This window comes from Chiloscyllium punctatum, chromosome 26 (genome assembly GCF_047496795.1).
Source record: "Chiloscyllium punctatum isolate Juve2018m chromosome 26, sChiPun1.3, whole genome shotgun sequence".
NCBI lineage: Eukaryota > Metazoa > Chordata > Chondrichthyes > Orectolobiformes > Hemiscylliidae > Chiloscyllium > Chiloscyllium punctatum.
Genome location: NC_092764.1, coordinates 25,894,101 through 25,913,693, shown reverse-complemented (window position 1 = coordinate 25,913,693; position 19,593 = coordinate 25,894,101). Strand labels below are relative to the sequence as shown.

The 19,593-nt window shown below is 39.2% G+C and overlaps 1 protein-coding gene across 1 annotated transcript in view; it reads left to right on the top strand.

The window, feature by feature from the left end:
* The window catches only part of LOC140496344 (polycystin-1-like protein 2), a 136,392-nt gene that overhangs the window by 94,282 nt on the left and 22,517 nt on the right, over nucleotides 1-19,593 (top strand). Inside the window, exons 28-36 of the mRNA XM_072595961.1 lie at nucleotides 455-654; nucleotides 2,182-2,408; nucleotides 3,840-4,056; nucleotides 5,326-5,554; nucleotides 9,243-9,474; nucleotides 11,713-11,809; nucleotides 13,502-13,642; nucleotides 16,215-16,400; nucleotides 19,132-19,459. Coding sequence (XP_072452062.1) covers nucleotides 455-654; nucleotides 2,182-2,408; nucleotides 3,840-4,056; nucleotides 5,326-5,554; nucleotides 9,243-9,474; nucleotides 11,713-11,809; nucleotides 13,502-13,642; nucleotides 16,215-16,400; nucleotides 19,132-19,459 — 1,857 coding nt within the window. The remainder of the gene's footprint in view (nucleotides 1-454; nucleotides 655-2,181; nucleotides 2,409-3,839; nucleotides 4,057-5,325; nucleotides 5,555-9,242; nucleotides 9,475-11,712; nucleotides 11,810-13,501; nucleotides 13,643-16,214; nucleotides 16,401-19,131; nucleotides 19,460-19,593) is intronic.

The following is a 19,593-nucleotide window of genomic DNA, read 5'->3' as shown; positions in this document are numbered from 1 at the left end:
CTGTCTGGAAGGTGGGTAATCAAGGAGGTAGTGAGTTGGGGCTCTTAAGCGGCATTTGTTGACCCACTTACAGGCCTTAATTGGTGGCAGGTCAGGAAAGCCCCCAGTGGATATTTTCTCCCAGAGGTTAATTGGTGATATGGCAGACAGAGGTAAGTATAACACCAGGGCCAATTCATCCAATTATTTCCTGCTTTCAGCTCTTCCCTCATCACCTAAAGAGGAGGAGCTATTCCATCCATCGTGTATCCTTGGATAGTATAGAATTCTTAAAAGATGGTTAAGATGCAGTTACTTTTGCAGATACTGTTGTGTTTGAACGCCCTCTGATATCGAGCTGTGAGCCTATAGCATTGGAACAACTTGTCATCCACTCTTGGCTCTATGAGTTCTTATTTTTTCCACTATTTCTTCACTAAGACTAAAGGAAATTCACCTTTGTATCACCCAACAGTAACCTGTTCTTCATGAAGACTGCTAAGGATTTTCGGGATGGACATATTTGGTATTCAGTTCTAAACCGCCCACCGAGGAGTCCCTTTACAAGAGTACAACGTGTGTCGTGCTGTTTCTCCTTACTTCTCTGTACAATGTTAACAAGTATTATATTCTGGGGAGTGCCAAAGGATCCTGCCCAGCAAAAAATGGATCTAGGTAAAGTCAATAATTATTTGCTAAAATGTCTTTTCGTGAGATTGGATTTGCGAATGAAATTGGCCATTTATAGCATGGTGGAAAAGTTAGATCAGCACTATGTTAAAAATGAAGAGCACATGGAAAAGCCTGTATAAGAGTGAGGTGTTGCAGAGATAAACAAAATAGTTTACAGAAACCTTTCAGAGTCAGACAGTAGCCACTAATAGCTAAGGAAGTCATCATTAGCATCACATACAACTGGAAGAGACAGTAAGAGCCTCAGATCATCTGGGACAGAACTTCAAGTCCTATCCTCATGACTGCTCAAACCCTGAGAATACCTCAAATTAATATACACTGTCATAAAAATATTCATCTTTTAACAGAAATGAGTATTGAGTATTTAATCTGTTAGGCTGTACTTGATGTACTGTGCACAGTTTTCATCTTCATAATATGATAATGACATGGAAGCATTTGAAAAAGTAGGAAGAAGATGGTAGCAGCAGTGAGAGATTATAGATATCAGGAAATATTGATCAGGTAAAACCCTCCTCTTTTGAAAAGAGAGGATGACCTTGGTGTTTAAAGTAATGATTGAGTAGAACAGGACAAATGTGAGTGAACATTTTTTTTTATTTGCTCATGGGATGACGTCAAGACAAGGCCAGTATTTATTTCCCTTCAGAAAGTGGTTGTAAGCTGCTTTCATGAATCACTGCAGTCCATGTGGCTTAGGGAATTATAGGACAATCCAAAACTAGTGACCATCTAGAGTGGGAAAAAACAGTATTACTTGGAAATGAGCTGATTGGTTGTACTGGAGCTCCATTTTGAAGTAGACAAGACGAGTGGGACCACATTAAAACAAGATTGTGACTAAGAAAATAGATAGGGAAATAAATAGAAATATTAGGTTTTATTTACCATCAAATTGTGTTAATGATCCACATCCTTTTCATGATCATTAACTATTTCCTTTCGCAAAGGGATACTGATTTCACTTTTTAAAAGTGGTAAGCCACTTCCTTGTATTGCAAAGAAAACCAGAGAGTAAAGCTATGACAGCAGCATGTACAAATGTTGTGATGACACAGTGGTGTTCAAACTTGTATCATATCAACTTGTGAAAATATATCTCTCTGAAAATTATGGCACTTTATGACTAAGTAAATGGAATATAAATCCAAATACTTTGCAGGTTTTCTGAAATGTCCATAATGGATTACATATTCGAGGCAATGTGCTATGTGCAATTACCTTTGATTGATGTAATCTGTTTGCTGTCTAATTTTTAAATTGCAGGTAAACTAATATTGAAATAGTAAATATCATCTCAATTGTGTACATTTTAACCTTCATTTCTTTTTACTATCTTCCTTGTTTTTCATAACTTTCTTGCAAATATAAAATTTATTAACTAAGATCCTTTTAGTAGTCAGTTTTAAGCGCCTGATTTGTAAAGAATACAGTCAATATTTTTATTCCCACAAAGCCTTATGGGTTCTTCCTTTCTCATTTGATCTAACTTTACTTTCTACACAGGCAAGATTGAATTTACCTGGCAGCAAGTGGTGATTGGTTTTGAAAGCTCACTGCTTATGTTCCCCATCAATCTTCTCATCGTGCAGATTTTCAGAAACATCCAGCCAAGATCTAAAGGGAAGCATATGGAAAGGAAACAAGGCAAACATGGCCGCATATCACCTTCCTTACCAGCCTCTTCTCAAAGTCTACAAACTTGCTCACTCACACCTCAAGCTGTTATAAAGGTCGTCAAAAAAAATCAAAATATCTGTGTGTCACCTTCTTATATTAAGAAAATTGATATTTTGTTAATCATCAATAATTACAATTTTTAACAAATAACACTATTTGTAATTATGTCACATCTAAGCATTGGGAACAGCCTTCAACAATATCACAGATAGTTGTAAGGGAAATACTGCACAACAGAGAAAGAGGTTAGAAAGGGTCTGGAGGCTGAGCCAGTCAGATTTTGAGACAATTTTTAAAGGGGATTTTAAAGAGTCTGAGGGATCTGAGGAGAGTTTTACTAAAAACAAGATTCCAGCAATCGACACAGTTACCAAATAATAACATAAAAGGAATGGGAACCACTAAATATCCGAATTGAAGGATTGAAGTCATAATTTGCATAGAGTCATAGAGTTATACAGCATGGAAACAGACCCTTCGGTCCAACTCACCCATACTGACCAGATATCCTAACCTAATCTAGTCCCATTTGCCAGCTCTTGGTCCATATCTCTCTAAACCCTTCCTATTCATATACCCATCTAGATGCCTTTTAAATGCTGCTATTGTACTAGCCTCCATTACTTCCTCTGGCAGCTCATTCCATACATGCAAAACTCTCTGCATGAAAATGTTGCCCCTTAGGTCCCTTTCATATCTTTTCCCTCTCACCATAAACCTATGTCCCCTAGTTCAAAACTCCCCCATCCCGGGGAAAAGATCGTGTCTATTTATCCTATCCATGCCCCTCATGATTTTATAGACCTCTATAAAGTCGCCCCTCAGTCTCCGACACTCCAGGGAAAACAGCCCCAGCATATTCAGCCTCTCCCTATAGCTCAAATCCTCCAACCCTGGCAACATCCTTGTAAATCTTTTCTGAACCCTTTAAAGTTTCACAACATCCTTCCGATAGGAAGGAGACCAGAAGTGCGTGCAACATTTTAAAGTGGCCTAACCAATGTCCTGTACAGCAGCAATGTGACCTCCCAACTCCTACAGTCAATACTCTGACAATAGAGGGAAGCATACCAAATGCCTGCTTCACTATCCTATTTACCTGCAACTCTACTTTCAAGGAACAATGAACTCCAAGGTCTCTTTGTTCAGCAACACTCCCTAGGACCTTACCATTAAGTGTAGAAGTCCTGCTAAGATTTGCTTTTCCAAAATGCAGCACCTCATTTATCTTTAAATGAGATCTTAAAGTGTAAATTGTCCTTCAAACAATTTCTTCTCCTGCTTATTTTTTTGAATAAAATTGAGGTTTATTACTTTAAAAACAAATAGATCAGTGGTTCAAAGGCTGGAATTGAAAATCATTTGCTATTTAAGTAAATTTGTTACAATACCAGAAGAGATGGAAGAACGGTAAAGATGAAATGGAAATAGTATGTTACATTTCATAAAAGCACTAAGATGAGTAAATTATATTGCACACTTAGGATATCCAGAGAATTGCAAACTCACTAACAAAAACATTGAAGAACCCGTTACCAACACTGGATAAGGATTTGAGGCAAACAACTGATATCAACAAACTTTTGGCACTAGTTGAAAGTATTATCCGGGAACAAAATAGAGTGGACCATGAGTTTTACAATGAGAGTCACAAGAAAGAGGATACACTCATTCTCAGCCTTGGATCAGTTGACTTACAAGGTGAGTTTAAAGGTGTCTGGTAATAGTGGACAGAATTTAATGAAGGTAACGAGAGTCTCACCTTCTGGTTGGAGTGTTGGAGAAAGCTGCATGTCTCTGCCACATTAACTGGCAGTGGCAGAACTTATCTGGGACCTCATGGGCAAACGTCCCAGCTACTGAGAGCTGCAATCAGCCACTAGTTGGCAACTCTTCATTTCTCAACACTGCCTTAGGCAAGGTGGTGGCTGCTAATGGTACTCCACTCACCCAAAACTAAGAATCACCCACAGAGCCACACAATGATAGGGTGGTGGGTTAAGGAGGAATCAGGTGCAATGGTCAGGGACTTGGCTCTCAGCCATTCCCTCCTTCCCGATGCTGGGTCCTTTGATCCGGCATAGAGTGTCTTTAAATGAGTGACGCAGCCGGGAAGCCTGAAACAATCCCAACAGAGTTTGTTTTGGGACATGCCGAATGAGAAGTCTTCCATCTGCCAGCAATGGCAAGATGAGGCACAAATGAGGGCATTCATTGATTCCAGATTCACACCAATGGTGTTAAACGTTTCTGAAATGACAAAGTTTGCCACTCAGTTTCAGGGCAGTTAGAATAGGCAATAAATGAAGACCTTTTCAGCAATTCCATCAAAGAATACAAATTAACAAAACATCACTGACTGCAACTTCTGCACTTCTTCATTTAGCTACAGATGTACAGATTCCAGATTTCACTATGAGTTTGAGTGAAACACTGAGTGTAACAAACATTGAGAATTCATCCATTATTTCTCCAATGTAAAATCCAGGCTAGATCCTGGACTGACTCACACTTCTGTCTGAGGCAAGAGTGCTGCTATTGTGTCAAATTGTTCTTAGCTTTCTAAAATTGTTCTTAGCTTGTGCACAGTGTTCCAACTAGGCATGATTTTAAATTGTGGCAGGAATGACAAAAATGATATTTGTAAAGTTAATCTGTATAACTGCTGGATAAAACACCTTTAATGCTTTTTACATTCAAGTATTTATTCATATTATTGCTAACATACTCATGGTTTGTTTTTAATCTTGCCCACTTTCAGCAAGATTTCCTCATGAAAGGACACAACAGCATTATCACAGTCCAAATATTACAGCAGTGTAACTATATTGATCTAACTTCATTCTTAGAGCCTTGACACAATGCAAACAATGTAACTTACGCAACTGACACCCATTTTCTAGTGAGCAATCAATTGTAAAATATGCTCCATTCAACCAGTAGTCACTAACTCTCCCTTATTGCTTTCAGAACATACCACAAGCTCTGATTCTGAAAAGGGTGCGATGGATAAACAAAGGCGAAGTGATTATAATCGTTATCTATACCTGCAGCTCCAGCATGTGGAGAATGAACTGGATTTTCTGGATTCGAGCAAATTCCAGAATCCACAGAGCTACACTCGAGCTGTCCGGCAGGTTCACCACATGAAGGACCTTCTGGAGAATGCTATCCTCTGCTCCAATTCAGTTTCAGAAAGGTGGGAATTCCTTTCTGGGCTTATAAGAAAGAGGGGTAACTCCTTAGTAGTATATCAGTGTGACATAATCCCAGGTGAGGATTGAACCCATATCTATCCAGGCAAGATTATTGCTTAGGTTTTTTGTTAAAATTATCAAAGTGACTGTGGGAGAGAGAGAAACTAGGTACAGGATATTTGGGAAGGACAGGTAGGAAAAGGTGGAAGGATGACTTTGAGAAATAATTATGCTGTAAACACAATAGAGAAGGATTAGCTAAACTCAAGAAACCAATGTGCAGAAGTGGTTTGAATTGAGATGACAAATGATAAAGTCAAGAATTCACTTGTGAAAATGGTGTGCAGGCTCCCAACAGGAAGCACTCTTGTAGAATGGAGTAAAAAGGAAGAGATAATAGGAGATTCTCCAAAACATATGGTGATAACGATGGGGTATTTTAGACAACATATAAAATGGAACAATTAGATGGGCAAGTGTAACCAAGAAGAGAAGTTCAGAGAATACTTTCAGAATAGTTTCTTTGAACAGCATATCCTGGAGCTGACCAGACAGCAGGCTATACTCAACCTAATATTATGGATAAATGTGAGGTTATCCACTTTGGTGGCAAAAACAGGAAGGCAGATTATTATCTGAATGGACTTAAGTTGAGAGAGGGAAATGTGCAATGAGACCTAATATCCTTAAACTCCAGTTACTGAATATAAGCATGCAGGTGCAGTAGGTGGTAAAGAAGGCAAATTGTTTGTTGTCCTTAATAGTGAGAGGATTTGTGTACAGGAGCAGGGATGTGTTGCTGCAATTGTATGGGGCATTGGTGAGACCACACCAAGGAATATTGTGTGCAGTTTTAGTCCTTATCTGAGAATGGACATTTTTGCTATTGAAGGATCGCAGCAAAGATTTACCAGATTGATTCCTGGGATGGTGGGACTGACTTATGAGGAGAGATTGAACCAGTTTGGATTGCTGTTCAGAATAATGAGGAAGGAATTTCACAGAAACTTATAACATTCTAACAGGACTAGACAGGGGACATGTAGAAAGGATATTCCCATTGACGGAGGAGTCCAGAATCAAGGGTCACAATCTAAAGATGTTGGGTAAATCATTTAGGACTGAGATGAAGGGAAATTTCTCCACCTGAGAGTGATGAACCTGTGTAATTCACTACTACAGAAAGCAGTCAACACCAAAACATTGAGAGTTAAAGAAGGAGTTCAATGAAGCACTTGTGACTAAAGGAATCAAAGTATGTGGGGAAAAGTAGGAGTGGGCTAGTGAGTTAGATGATCAGCGATGATCATAATGAATGGCAGAGTAGGCTTAAAGGGCCAAATGACCTACTCCTGCCTCAATTTTCTGTTTCCATGAAAGCTAACTGTATTATTATAAAGGGAACTCAATTCAAAAGTAGGATGCTTTCAGTTTCACAGGGCACTGGTAAAATTTGGAGTACTGTGTACGTTGTTGGTCTCCTTATTTAGGAAGGATATAAATGTGTTGGAGGCAGTTCAGACAAGGTTTACTAGAATAATGCCTGGAATCGGAATGATGTCTTAAGAGGATGGGGTGCATCAACTTGGGTTTATCTGCTGGAGTATGAACTGTAAGAGGAGACTTGATTCAAGTATTATGTCAAATTTGTTCACGAATTGTTGGTATCGCTGGTTAGGTCTGCACTTTACTGTGCAGAAGGCACTTAAGATTCAACTGAATTGCTTTGCATCTGGAGTCAAATATAAGCCAGACCAGGTAAAGATGGCAGGTTTCCTTCTCCAAAAAGAATGAGTTAACTAGGGGGGAACCTCAGTGGATGAACTGGCTCATGCTGCTCCCACGTACATTTTGGACCATCTTGGACACCTCACTCGTCTTTCTTGACCACTCCATTTCCATCTCCAGCAGCAGTCTCCTGATGGATGTTTACTATAAACCCACAGACTCTCACAACTCCCTGGACTACAGCTCCTCCCACCTTGTATCCTGCAAGAATTCCATCCCGTTCTCCCAATTCCTCCGCTTCTGCCACATCTGTTCAGATGAGGAGACATTCCACTCCCAAGCATCCCAAATGTCCACCTATTTTGAACAATGTGCTTTTACCCCTTTGTCATCCAGACAGCCCTCCACCGCACCACCTCCATTTCCCATTCCATTGCTCTAAAGCCTCCCCTTCTAAACACAAACCCCCCTTGTCCTCACCTACCACGCCACCAGTCTCCACATTCAACACATTATCCTTAAACACTTCCCCCAACTCCAACTAGACCTCACCACCAAGAATACCTTCCCCTCCCACCATTCTCTGCCTTCTGCAAGGACCGTTCCCTTTGACAGTCCTTGGTTTCTACCACTCTCCACACCAACCCCCTGAACCTCCAGGTACCTTCCCCTGCAACCGGAAATGATGCAAAACCTGCTAGTACACCACACCCCTCACCTTTATCCAAGGCCCCAAACAGTCCTTCCAGGTGAGACAGAGGTTCACCTGCCTCTCTTCCAACCTAGTTTATTGTATCTGGTGCTCCCGATGTGGTCTTCTCTGCATCAGAGAGACCAAACATAAACCAAGGGAATGTGTCACCGAGCATCTCAGCTGGGCCCACAGGAGCTGACCAAACCTCCCAGTCACTGCCCATTTTAATTTCCCTTCCCACTTTCTTTCCTACATGGGCAGCACAGTGGCACAGTTGGGCGGCACGGTGGCACAGTGGTTACCACTGCTGCTTCACAGCTCCAGAGACCTGGGTTCAATTCCTGCCTCAAGCGACTCTCTGTGTGGAGTTTGCACATTCTCCCCGTGTCTGCGTGGGTTTCCTCCGGGTGCTCCAGTTTCCTCCCACAATCCAAAAAATGTGCAGGTTAGGTGAATTGGCCATGCTAAATTGCCCGTAGTGTTAGGTGAAGGGGTAAATGTACGGTGAATGGGACTGGGTGGGTTGTGCTTTGGTGGGTCGGTGTGGACTTGTTGGGCCGAAGGGCCTGTTTCCACACTGTAAGTAATCTAATCTAAAAAAAAGACCATCCTTGGCGTCCTCCATTGCCACAACGAACCACACTGCAAATTGGAGGAACAACATCTCACCTTCCACCTGGGCAGCCTACAGCCCGGAGGATAAAATATTGAGTTCTCCAATATTCAAATAACCTCACTTCCCTTCCCCCTACTCCCTTCCCAGCCTTTCCCCCTCCCTTCCACTCCTCCCAGCCACCAACCGGATTCATTCCTCCCATTGACCAACCAGGTCATACCCTCTACCAGTATTCAACCATCCCACTTCACCACCCTGACCCCGCCACCCCCTTTATCTGAAGTTCCCCGATACCTACCCCAAGTTCTAAAGAAGGGTTATACCCGAAACATGAACTTGTCCACCTCCTGATGCTGCCTAACTTGCTGTGTTCTTCCAGCATCCTGCATGTCTGCTCACATACATTTCAGCAGCTAATTCCAGAGCAGCACCAATCAAAGCTCACCAACCTGTCCTGCCTGGGAATCTTTAAGAAAGGAAAGGTAAACTATAAATACATTTTTAAAAGAATGCTAGATGTACTTTTTACTCTAACATTTGGATTTATGTAATGGTTCCAGTGAACTTCTGAACATTAAATTCTACCCAGAAAATATTAAAGGTTGTCTAATTATCAGTTTTTATCCATAATCTCTCATTCCTTTCTCTGCAGGTTCTCTCCTACCCCTAGTCTTTCTGAAGACAGCAAAAAAGGACATTGTTCAAAAGGGTTACCCTGGTGGTTTGTCTTCATTGGATGGGCTTTGGTTGCAGTGACCAGTGGTGTATCAGCCTTCTTTACCATGCTGTATGGATTACACTATGGCAAAGACAGTTCAATCAAATGGCTCATCTCCATGGCCATCTCCTTCTTTGAAAGTGTTCTAATTACACAACCTTTGAAGGTAATAGACAGATGGTGTGCACTTGAACCCAGTTGCATCATCAAATGTGATGATAATGAAGTGTTCTTTTCTATGTTAGTGAGTTACTACAATTATGGTAAATTATAAGACATAATTTGGGGATATCCAGGAATGTAGAGTTGAGGGTAAAATCAGATCAGCCAGGATCTTATTAATGCGGCTTACCCAATTTCCTTGTTTGTACTGTTCACATAACTTACAGATATATTGTATCAGTGATTGTGGAGGATGAGGGGACACATCCTTCATCTCCAGGATTGCTTTTTACTTCCAAAATATCCTTCCAGCCCCTGGATAGAATCACAAACATGCATGTTTTAGGACACTAAGGGCATAGATGAAAATGAAGATGGAGAGTTTAGGAAATGGAGGCAGTTAAAGATGGGAAAGTAAATAGTCATTAATTGACAGCATTATGTTCTCAGTAGCAGTGGGTGGAAAGTTCAGCCATGGGCTCACTTACTCCTGACTTAATCCTGACAAAGAGGAGAGAAGGCAGTTGACTTCACAGGTAGTGTTAGACCACATTTTAAAATTCGTGGGCACCCATTTAAGACAGAGACAAGTAATTTTTTTTTCTCTCAGTCAGTCCTTTGAATTCTCTTTTTTGAAAAGGCAATGGATGCAGAATCTTTAAACATTTTTAAGGTAGAGCTACATAGATTCTTAATTACCAAATGCATGAAAGATGATCAGGCATAAGGAGGAACGTAGAGTTGAGATTAACATTGGGTCAACTATGATCTTATTGAATGGTGGAGCAGTCTTGAAGGGGTAAGTGACCTATTTTTGTTCCTTGTTTGTATGCTGACACACATCTAATTCAATGATTTCAATACATATCCAAATCATAAGGGAGGGCAGAAGTGTTTGCCCTAGGACTTTTTAGTTACGGACACTTCAGTGCAGGGAAACAGCTGCCCAGCATCTACCTTATCAAGCTTCTCAAAGATTTTAGTATGTTTCAATCAGGTCACCTCACAATCTTCTAAACTCCAAACAGCATTGGCCCATTCCACTCTATTTTTTCTCAACCCATACTAATAATCAATCCAGTGAGTCTTAACTGCAATACCTCTAAGACAGACAGACCTTTCTGTAGATGAAGAGATCAGTACTGTACACAGCACTCCAACTATAGTGTCACCAAATCTGTTATGATTGAAACAAGACTTCTTCACTGATATATTGCAATCCCTTGCAATAAAGATCAAAATAGAATTTGTTTTCCTGCACACTAACATTGAGATTGATGTATGAGGACCCCCAAGTCTCTCGCTGCCAACTAGCATTTTACGAGTCTTGCACCATTTAAAAACATTCTGTTTCCCCATTTTCTTACAAATGTGGATAATTTTGTATTTCTCTATTATTCTCCATCTTCCAGTATCCTACCAGACACTTACCTTGCTCAGAGATCATTGTTAGCCTCTTCTCAGCTTACTTTCCTACCTGGCTGTGCATCGCCAACAAATATGGGAATAGTATATTCCATCCCTTATTTAAGTAATTGATACAGATTTTCAGAAGCAGTGAACTCCAAACATTGATGGCTGCACTCTGCTAGATAGTCCTTTCCAATGCAAAATAACCTGTTTATTATCACTCTTTTCTGTGTTCACTCAACCTCAAACCATGTTAATATATTACCAGCCTCATGACCCCATATATCGTCTCATTAAACTTTACTAACCTCATTAAGATTTCTTAAAACCCATGTTTCATTTTGCCTATCAAAACAAAGTAACAATAACTACAAAAGATTTAGCAGAAGCAGCATTTTATTTGGGCCAGTGCTCCAGCTCACAGAGCTGAATAGGCAAGGGCTCAATTTCAATGGATTTGAGACAATTGGATCAAATTAATTCAACTTCCAAAGAACTCTTACATAACTCATGTTAAATAATGAGATGGCTGCATACATGCATGAACGAAGTCGAATTACTGTACCATTGAAATATACCACTGTACATTCTTTTACGAAAAAACTACTTAGTTCAAGTGAATTGGTAAAAACATGTACATTTTTAGACGTAGACAAGATATACCACCAGAAGAAATATGGATGGCAACTGAATGTAATTTAAAATGTGAATACATAGCAATAATGAATGAAAGCAAAAGATTCAATTTGTAGCTGGAAATGTTCAATGTACTGGAATAACTCTGACTCATGTGTACTTATGAAAAAAATCTACAATGTTTCTGTTGCTTCAGGTTTTGGGTTTTGCTGCTTTCTTTGCATTGGTTTTGAAGAAAGTGGAACAGGAAGATGATGGCGAAGGTCCAATTGACAGTACATTATCAACTTCAGGTGATTTCTCTAAACTAAATGTATTGCATGGTGATTTTCTCCTTTCCTAAACTGAACTTGAATGAAATTAATGCTATGTTATGGACCAGACCAAACCCCCTCAAAATATTTTAAGAAGGTGCCTAGATCCTAACTTTTTTTAATTTTATAGATAAATGTGAAGTGTCTTGTTCTAGAAACAATGCAACTGGTCAAACTACTCAACATTACGAAAAACACAATTTAATGAAACACTCTAGTTAAAATAGTTAAAAGGAGGAATTTTGAATAACTTAATGATTGGAAAACTTAATCAAATATTAGATGCATTACTAATTCACAGTTCCAGTTCAGTAACATCCCATAAACACAACCCCTGGCAAAAAGGCAAATTCAGACACAGATTTTTATATGCAGTTCTCCAAACCAGGAGGAAACAATATCAAGAGGTATTTCAGAAAGAGTAGCAGCTAGGAAGCATTCACTGAAGCTCCCAACTCTTTTGAGATTCCAATGGCTTCTGATGCCACTGAAAAACTAAAACCCAGCAATCTGTGAGAGCTAGCCACACCCAGGCTGGTTCCATTGTTCCAACTCTGAAAAGACCCCAAGGTCTCACAATTTGTTTTCTTAAGTTGTCTTCAGTGGCCAGTTTGGCACCCCTGCTTTACAACCTCTCTTAAAAAAAAGGCAGGACAAAATAATCTTTTAAAGTGACATGCGAAAAAGCTGATTTAGGAGGTTACACCTCCACATGCAAGTTATATAAAAATAGGCCTTTGTGTCTATGTGCTTGAAGGGAAGCAACATTTATTTTCTGGCAAAGATTTTTGTATCTGACAGGAAAAGCTGAACTGTAGGTAAGGTGAAACATTACTAACAATAGGTGAATATGTCTTTTTCTGCCTGAGTTCAACCATATAGAATGGTTGATAATAAATCTTGTGATGTAACGTATAGTTCCACAAATCTAACTTATACTCTCATAAGTCTAGGTCTCTCAAAATGGAGGCTTAATTGTCCCAGCTACAATAAATACTGTGCAATTTTAAATGTTTTATTCTGGAATTCCAATGCTTCAAAGCTATGTTTATTGAGTTTCAATCACATTTAAGACTAATATGGTATGTTATATCTTTTAGTAAAATCAATAAAAGGAAAAAGGTATCTTCTATTTATTTTGATTCCCTTCTTTGTTCTTGGATGAACTGTTTCACAGAAGCAGAGAAGTTTTGCGGGGAGAAGGAATAAAATGCCCTTTCTCCTGCCAAATGTAGTTACGTGGATATGCTGTGGTGCAGTCTGTCCAGTTCAATCATTGTAGTGAGGTAGGACAGTGTGGTGCTGGGAACACATCTAAAAATAGGAGTGGCCATTTGGCCCTGCTCTGCTATTCAGTATCCTTATAGCTTACCATCGAGGTCAGTACCCTGTTCCTGCTTTCTCCCCACATCCTTTGATATCTTTAGCCCTAAGAACTATGTCTAAGTTTGTCCTGAAAACATTCAATGTTTTGGCTTCAACACTTTCTGTGGCAGACATCTCTACGCTATGGTGAGGAAATATCTCCTCGTCTCACTCATACGTGGCTTACCCTGAATCTTCAAACTCTAGACCCTGGTTCTGGATGTTTGAAAAAAAAGTTTGGTTTCAGAAAAGTAGTAGAAATGTATGAAAATAGGATTCATTTTCATAACATATGGTTTTCTGAAGGAGACCCCAACGCACTGCTAACAACTCGCAGAGACAGCAGCAATAATATCTACCAGCCACCACCTCAGATTGAAGTCGAACACATGAAGAAAAATTCCATTAAAGAGCAGAAAGTATTTGGCTTGATCAGGGAAATACTTGGTAAGAAAATACCTTCTCAAATGCTATTTCTTCTAACCTTTCAACTTCTTTCACATGTTTACATTAAGATAGTAAACAAGGAAGGGACAAGTTGGCTAGTCTGCAGTTATTAAACCTTCTGTTAATGGAGCCCAGAGTGGTCAGAGATTACAAAATTCATATAATTCAGTGGCTTGCTTAACTCTTGGCCTCATTGGATCACAAAATGATGAAAGATAGAACCCACTGGAAGGAGATTTGTAAAAGAAAAATGTGAAAATGTAAATAAACAGGATTAAGAAAAAAACTACTTTCACAAGATTCCAAGGGAGCTGTTAAAGCACATTATACAATCCCACTATAAATAGAGTCATTGTGATCTACAGCACTGAAAATGGCTCTTCAGCCCATCAAATCTGCCCCATAAGCTAAAAAGTTACTCACTTTTGACAGTTAACAAGAGCTTCTTCGGGATGTTCTCAAGTAAAGATCTTTATTCCAGTGAATGTTCAGTCTGACTCCACAATTAGTGGTGATGGCATAGTTTTGTTGTGAGATGCAAACATCTTGAATGCTTATTCAAGATGAATAAGCATATTGTTCAGTCTCCTTGAGCTAATAATGGAGATTTTAGGATCAAGAAATGAGTTAGCAAGTAAACTACCAGAAACTTGAGCTAAGTGTACGCTTGATCTATTCACTACTGATTAATTTCTGGGTAAAGATTTGTTTAATTTGACAGTATGTTCCTCAATAATGATTAAAGCAGCTTAATGTCTGTTTTAGATGGCCATCCAAACTATTTTTTTCAAAAAAGATTCTATTGAATTTAGCAGCCATTCGGATTTAGACATAGATCATGTGTGTGTTGCCATATTGTTCAATTGTTATCTATGCTTTATATTGGTGATGAAGGTAACAGAATGTTAAATTTCTCTTACAGTGTTGCTAGTGTACAGTTAAGATATTAAGGAATATGGTTTGGATTTCCACAAACAAAATGGGTAGCTGAAGTTAGAACATTTTACAGCCCATAGATTCACCTCATTTGAAATGATCCTGTCACTTTGGGGAGGTAGGGGCAGAATAGAGTCAAGCCTGCCAATCCCAGAAACATGGGAGTAGATGTGTGCCAAGGCAGGGATGATTAGAAAACCTGCTGTGATTGTCTGGAGATTCATCCAGTTATTAGGCTCTGTAGCCAGCAGTACTCACAGCTCCTCATCTGCCAGTACTTCTGTGTGCTCTCATATACTCATTTCTACCTCACTGCCAATTTATGTCTCCCTCACCTACTTTCTTGCTCCTCATACTTTCCATGCCACTTGCATAGCTGCTGACTATGTATACACTATGAGTGGACCTTGGACTAAAAAAAATTAAGCCAACAATCTAATATAGATCCCTGAGTTGAGTGATTTGTAGTTTTTGAACCAAGCTGAAAAATGTGTTGCTGGAAAAGCGCAGCAGGTCAGGCAGCATCCAAGGAGCAGGAGAATCGATGTTTCGGGCATAAGACCTTCTTCCTGAAGAAGGGCTTATGCCCAAGACGTCGATTCTCCTGCTCCTTGGATGCTGCCTGACCTGCTGCGCTTTTCCAGCAACACATTTTTCAGCTCTGATCTCCAGCATCTGCAGTCCTCACTTTCTCCTAGTTTTTGAACGAAGCCAATTATGACATTATGACTGCCATTGGGAGATTTCATCAAAGAGTTCTATTGAATAATGTGAAATAGATGATCATTTTCTTTATCTATCCTGTATCAGGTGGCCTGTCCATCAAAATCAATGGCACTTTGGTTTAAGTTCCAATGACAGGTTATGTCTTTTTGTTTCAAGATTAAAGAGCAAGGGATTTTTAAAAAAAAAATCAAATCATGGTACTGATGCAACCTTCAAGAGCATCTGTATCTATTCCATCTGCAAAGAACCTTGGAGGTCCATGCAGCAACAAGAAAAATTACAAAAAGCATCAGTTTGGGATCACAGAACTGCCAAAACAATTTGAACTCAGCACTAAGTTCAAATGACCCTGTTGTATTTGGGTTTCCCACCTGTTTGAAGCATACCTGGCCCTTTCCCCAGTTAACAAAGTTGAGATCTGTTGGAAAGGGGCAGAAGATCCGTATCCGATTTTCTCCCACTTTTTCAATGGTCCATAGAATCTTCCTCATCTCACAACAATCCACTTGTTATATTTTCTTAATCTTTTTCTGTACTTTATCCCTTGAAATACATATTTGATAAAGATACACCAATAATATAATTTATCAATGCTTACATATTGAAGTATACGTCTTATGTCCTGGAATAAGATCATCTTCTGTTCAATTTTCCTGTTATAACTGGCTGCTTTACCATGTATTATGAAGGTAATGAATAAATAATGCAAATTGCAAAATATATCAAATAACAGACATTTGTTAGAGTGCAATACAGTGAATAATATTAAGTACATAGCCACATTTTTATATTGGAATTCTACAATCCTTGATTGGATTAGTTGATGTTTTAACAAATTTGAATTATTGTGATATTTGATTACAGCAATAGTTTGATGTCATACTTTTTATCACCTTGATTTTTTTTCCAGTCTATTTGGGATTTCTGTGGATGTTGCTGTTGGTTGCGTATGGTCAGCGAGATCCAAATTCTTATTATCTAAATAAAGCCATTGAAAACAGCTTCACAAGTGGGTTTGACGACATCATGAGTTACAATGATTTCTTCAAGTGGGCAAACAGTACACTCATTACAAATTTATTTGGTTTCTACCCAGGTGAGGCAAACAATTGTGTTTCTAAAATATGGGATCATGCATCTATTGTTTTCTACTTATAATGAACAAAAAGCCTAGTATTAAAGCTGTCACTACCTGAATTAAACCATGTAGTATCACATGATCAAATGCTTTTAATAACAACTATGGAGAAATCAACAGCTGAATATCAACATGCCAGATCTTACTTTCATAATTTTCTACCACCATGTTGAAGAATTCCAGAGTTGTAATAGGAGCATTTTTAATTCTATTTCCTGACCAAATGTGCCATTATCAAGCAATTTGAGCTCAGGCATAAACAAGATCATCATTTACCAAATACTTCAAGGAATTAACCAATGTATTTTACTATTCTGCTAAATTACTGCCCAAACATAAATGTGGGTGAGACTAAGGACATCTCAGACCCTAAGCAGAGATTGTGGCCCAATAATAAAAGTGGTGATTTTGAGAATAGTTGAATTGCTAATGAATCACAGACTAAAATTCAAACTAACTTTTCTCCATTACTAATTAGAAAATGTTGTTTCGCTTAAGGTATTCAAAGTCAGAAGTCACATGATGCCAGGTTATATCCAGCCGATTTATTTGAAATCACAAGCTTTCAGAGTGCTGCTCCTTCAGGTGAAGTGTGACACAGATCACTTCACCTGATGATCAAGCAGTACTCTAAAAGCTCATGATTTCAAATAAACCTATTGGACTATAATCTGGTGTTGTGTAATATCTGACTTTCTCAACCCCAGTCCAAAACTGGCACCTCCACATCTTGATTGAGGTACAAAGTTAAAAATCACGCAACACCAGGTTATAGTCCAACAGGTTTGATTGGAAGCACTAGCTTTCAGAGGTCAGCTCCTTCATCAGGTGGTTGTGGAGCGACGCTCCAAAAGCTAGTGCTTCCAATTAAACCTGTTGGACTATAACCTGGTGTTGTGTGATTTTTAACTTTGTACACCCTAGTCCAACACCGGCATCTCCAAATCTTGATTGAGGTACTTACAATATAAACCATCCTCTGCCCAACTCCCAAATCTCTCAGTCATGATCCTCCCCTGAAAGTTGTACCATCAGGTTTTTGCTCACCTGCATGTTAGTTTTAATCAGGAACGTGACTTTATAGTTTGACTATTTAAATTGGAGCCTAAAGCATTTTTAATTATTAGTGAAAGAAGTAATTGTTCACTGGAACATCAGTTAATGAGTACACCATCTAATAATGGACCTAACACGGGCACTGGCATTGGCACTGCTATTTCCCACGTGCTCCTGTTTATCATCAAAATGCTAAGAAATGGAGAAGGTAAGTGAAGAACCCTGCTCGATTTTATCACTTATAGTTTTATACAATTTGGTAACCTGGATTTAAAAGAAGGCAAACAGTTTCTTTTCTGTTAATTATGAATGTTTTACACACAGTTTCCATTGTATTGCCTAATAATTATAATGAACAGCTCAATTCAATGATTTTTAAAATGTTTACACCAACTTTCCATTTCAAGCAGCATTGTATACATTTCACATTGTACAATGATGATTGGAAAATTAAATCACAATCTGTTCTTTCAAAATATAAGTACAAATTGTAACACAACTTTCAAAGAATCTTGTTCGTGTGTTTGATGCTAAGCCATTGGGCAGATCATAAGTTATGATCTTAGCTATTCAGCCCAAGAGTGAGATAAAACTAGATTTACACTTTTTGCTTAGTGACAGGTGTACCTTCTTTCAGCTGCACAGTTTAGCCATGATAATAGCAAATGATTTTGAGGAATTTGTGTTGGGAGGTATTGCAGGGATGTAACTACCACACAATTCAGAGTGGGGAGTAGTGAAGGCAGAATCATATGTAAGTGGCATTATCTCAGGAGTAAGCAAATTTCCTGTTGCTGAGTAGAGATGTCAAAGTGAGTCAGATTTGGAATATCAAGATGTAATCAAGGAAACAGATCAGGAGCAGAGATGGGACAGATGGTAACTGAGGTTGTTTGATTGCAGGCACTTGTTTGAGACAAGTATTAATAATGAAAGCTGTGGGGATTGTTCAATTGCTCAGGTTTGATTCTAACCTCAGGTTGTCTGGAGTTTGCACATTCTCCTCATGTCCACGTGGGTTTCCTCCCACAGTCCAAAGATGTGCAGGGTAGGTAGATTGGCCATGAGACATGCAGGGGTACAGAGATAGGATGCGTTTGAGTGGATGCTCTTTGGAGAGTTGGTACAGACTTGCTGGGCAGAATGGCTTGTTTCCAAACTGTAGGAGTTCTATGAGGAGGGACAGCATTTTTCCTCTTTTCAGGCCTTGAGCAGTGCTAATATATGTACTTACCTCTACCATGCAACAGTCCTTGCCTCCACTTAGCTGCCAGAATTGCAGTGCCGCAGGAACCAAGATAGCAAGGGTAAAACCTCGTTGAGAAATAAAGTAGAAAATACAGAGGCACTTCAAAATATTTAAAACAAGCTGCCCCCTGTACGTGGCTGGTTGCCTATTTTGTCCCAGTCCTCCCTCCTTTTAATTCTGAAGTGAGTAGGTTCAAACCTATGGAGTTTGAATGTGAGATTTGTAAAAGATTTCATCATCCCACTTGACACAAAACTACCTGTTCTTGCTTATTAAAATTATCTTTGTAATTTCTCTCTTGAATAATCCACATTGAAAGTACTTCAGGGAGTCTGTAGCAATAAATTAATGAGAAAGCAGATAATTTTATTTTTTAAATTTCAGGTTTTGTCACCGACGGCAACTCTAAGCTGGTTGGGTCTGCCCGCATTCGCCAACTGAGAATAAAGAATAATATTTGTCGCGTACCAAAAAAACTGAGGAGTTCTATAAAAGAATGCCATGCTCTGTATTCCTTGGATAACGAAGACCTCTCTGACTACGGCCTCCAGTGGAATGCGTCAGTATCTCTGAATTCCTCAGACCTGGATTATGTCTGGCAATATCGGAGCCAATCAGAATTGCGTAGTTATCCAATCTGGGGCAAACTTGCCATGTACAGAGGGGGTGGCTATGTTGCAGAGTTGGGTACAGATGCACAGGATGCTTACAGGTAACTGGCTTTAGCTGACTGCTTTCAACTCTTCAGGTGCCATTTCCTTTAATCAGTTGACCACAGTTATGCATCATACCAAATAACTGCAAGAGTGTTAACATTCAACAGAGAGATATTTGATACTCAGATTA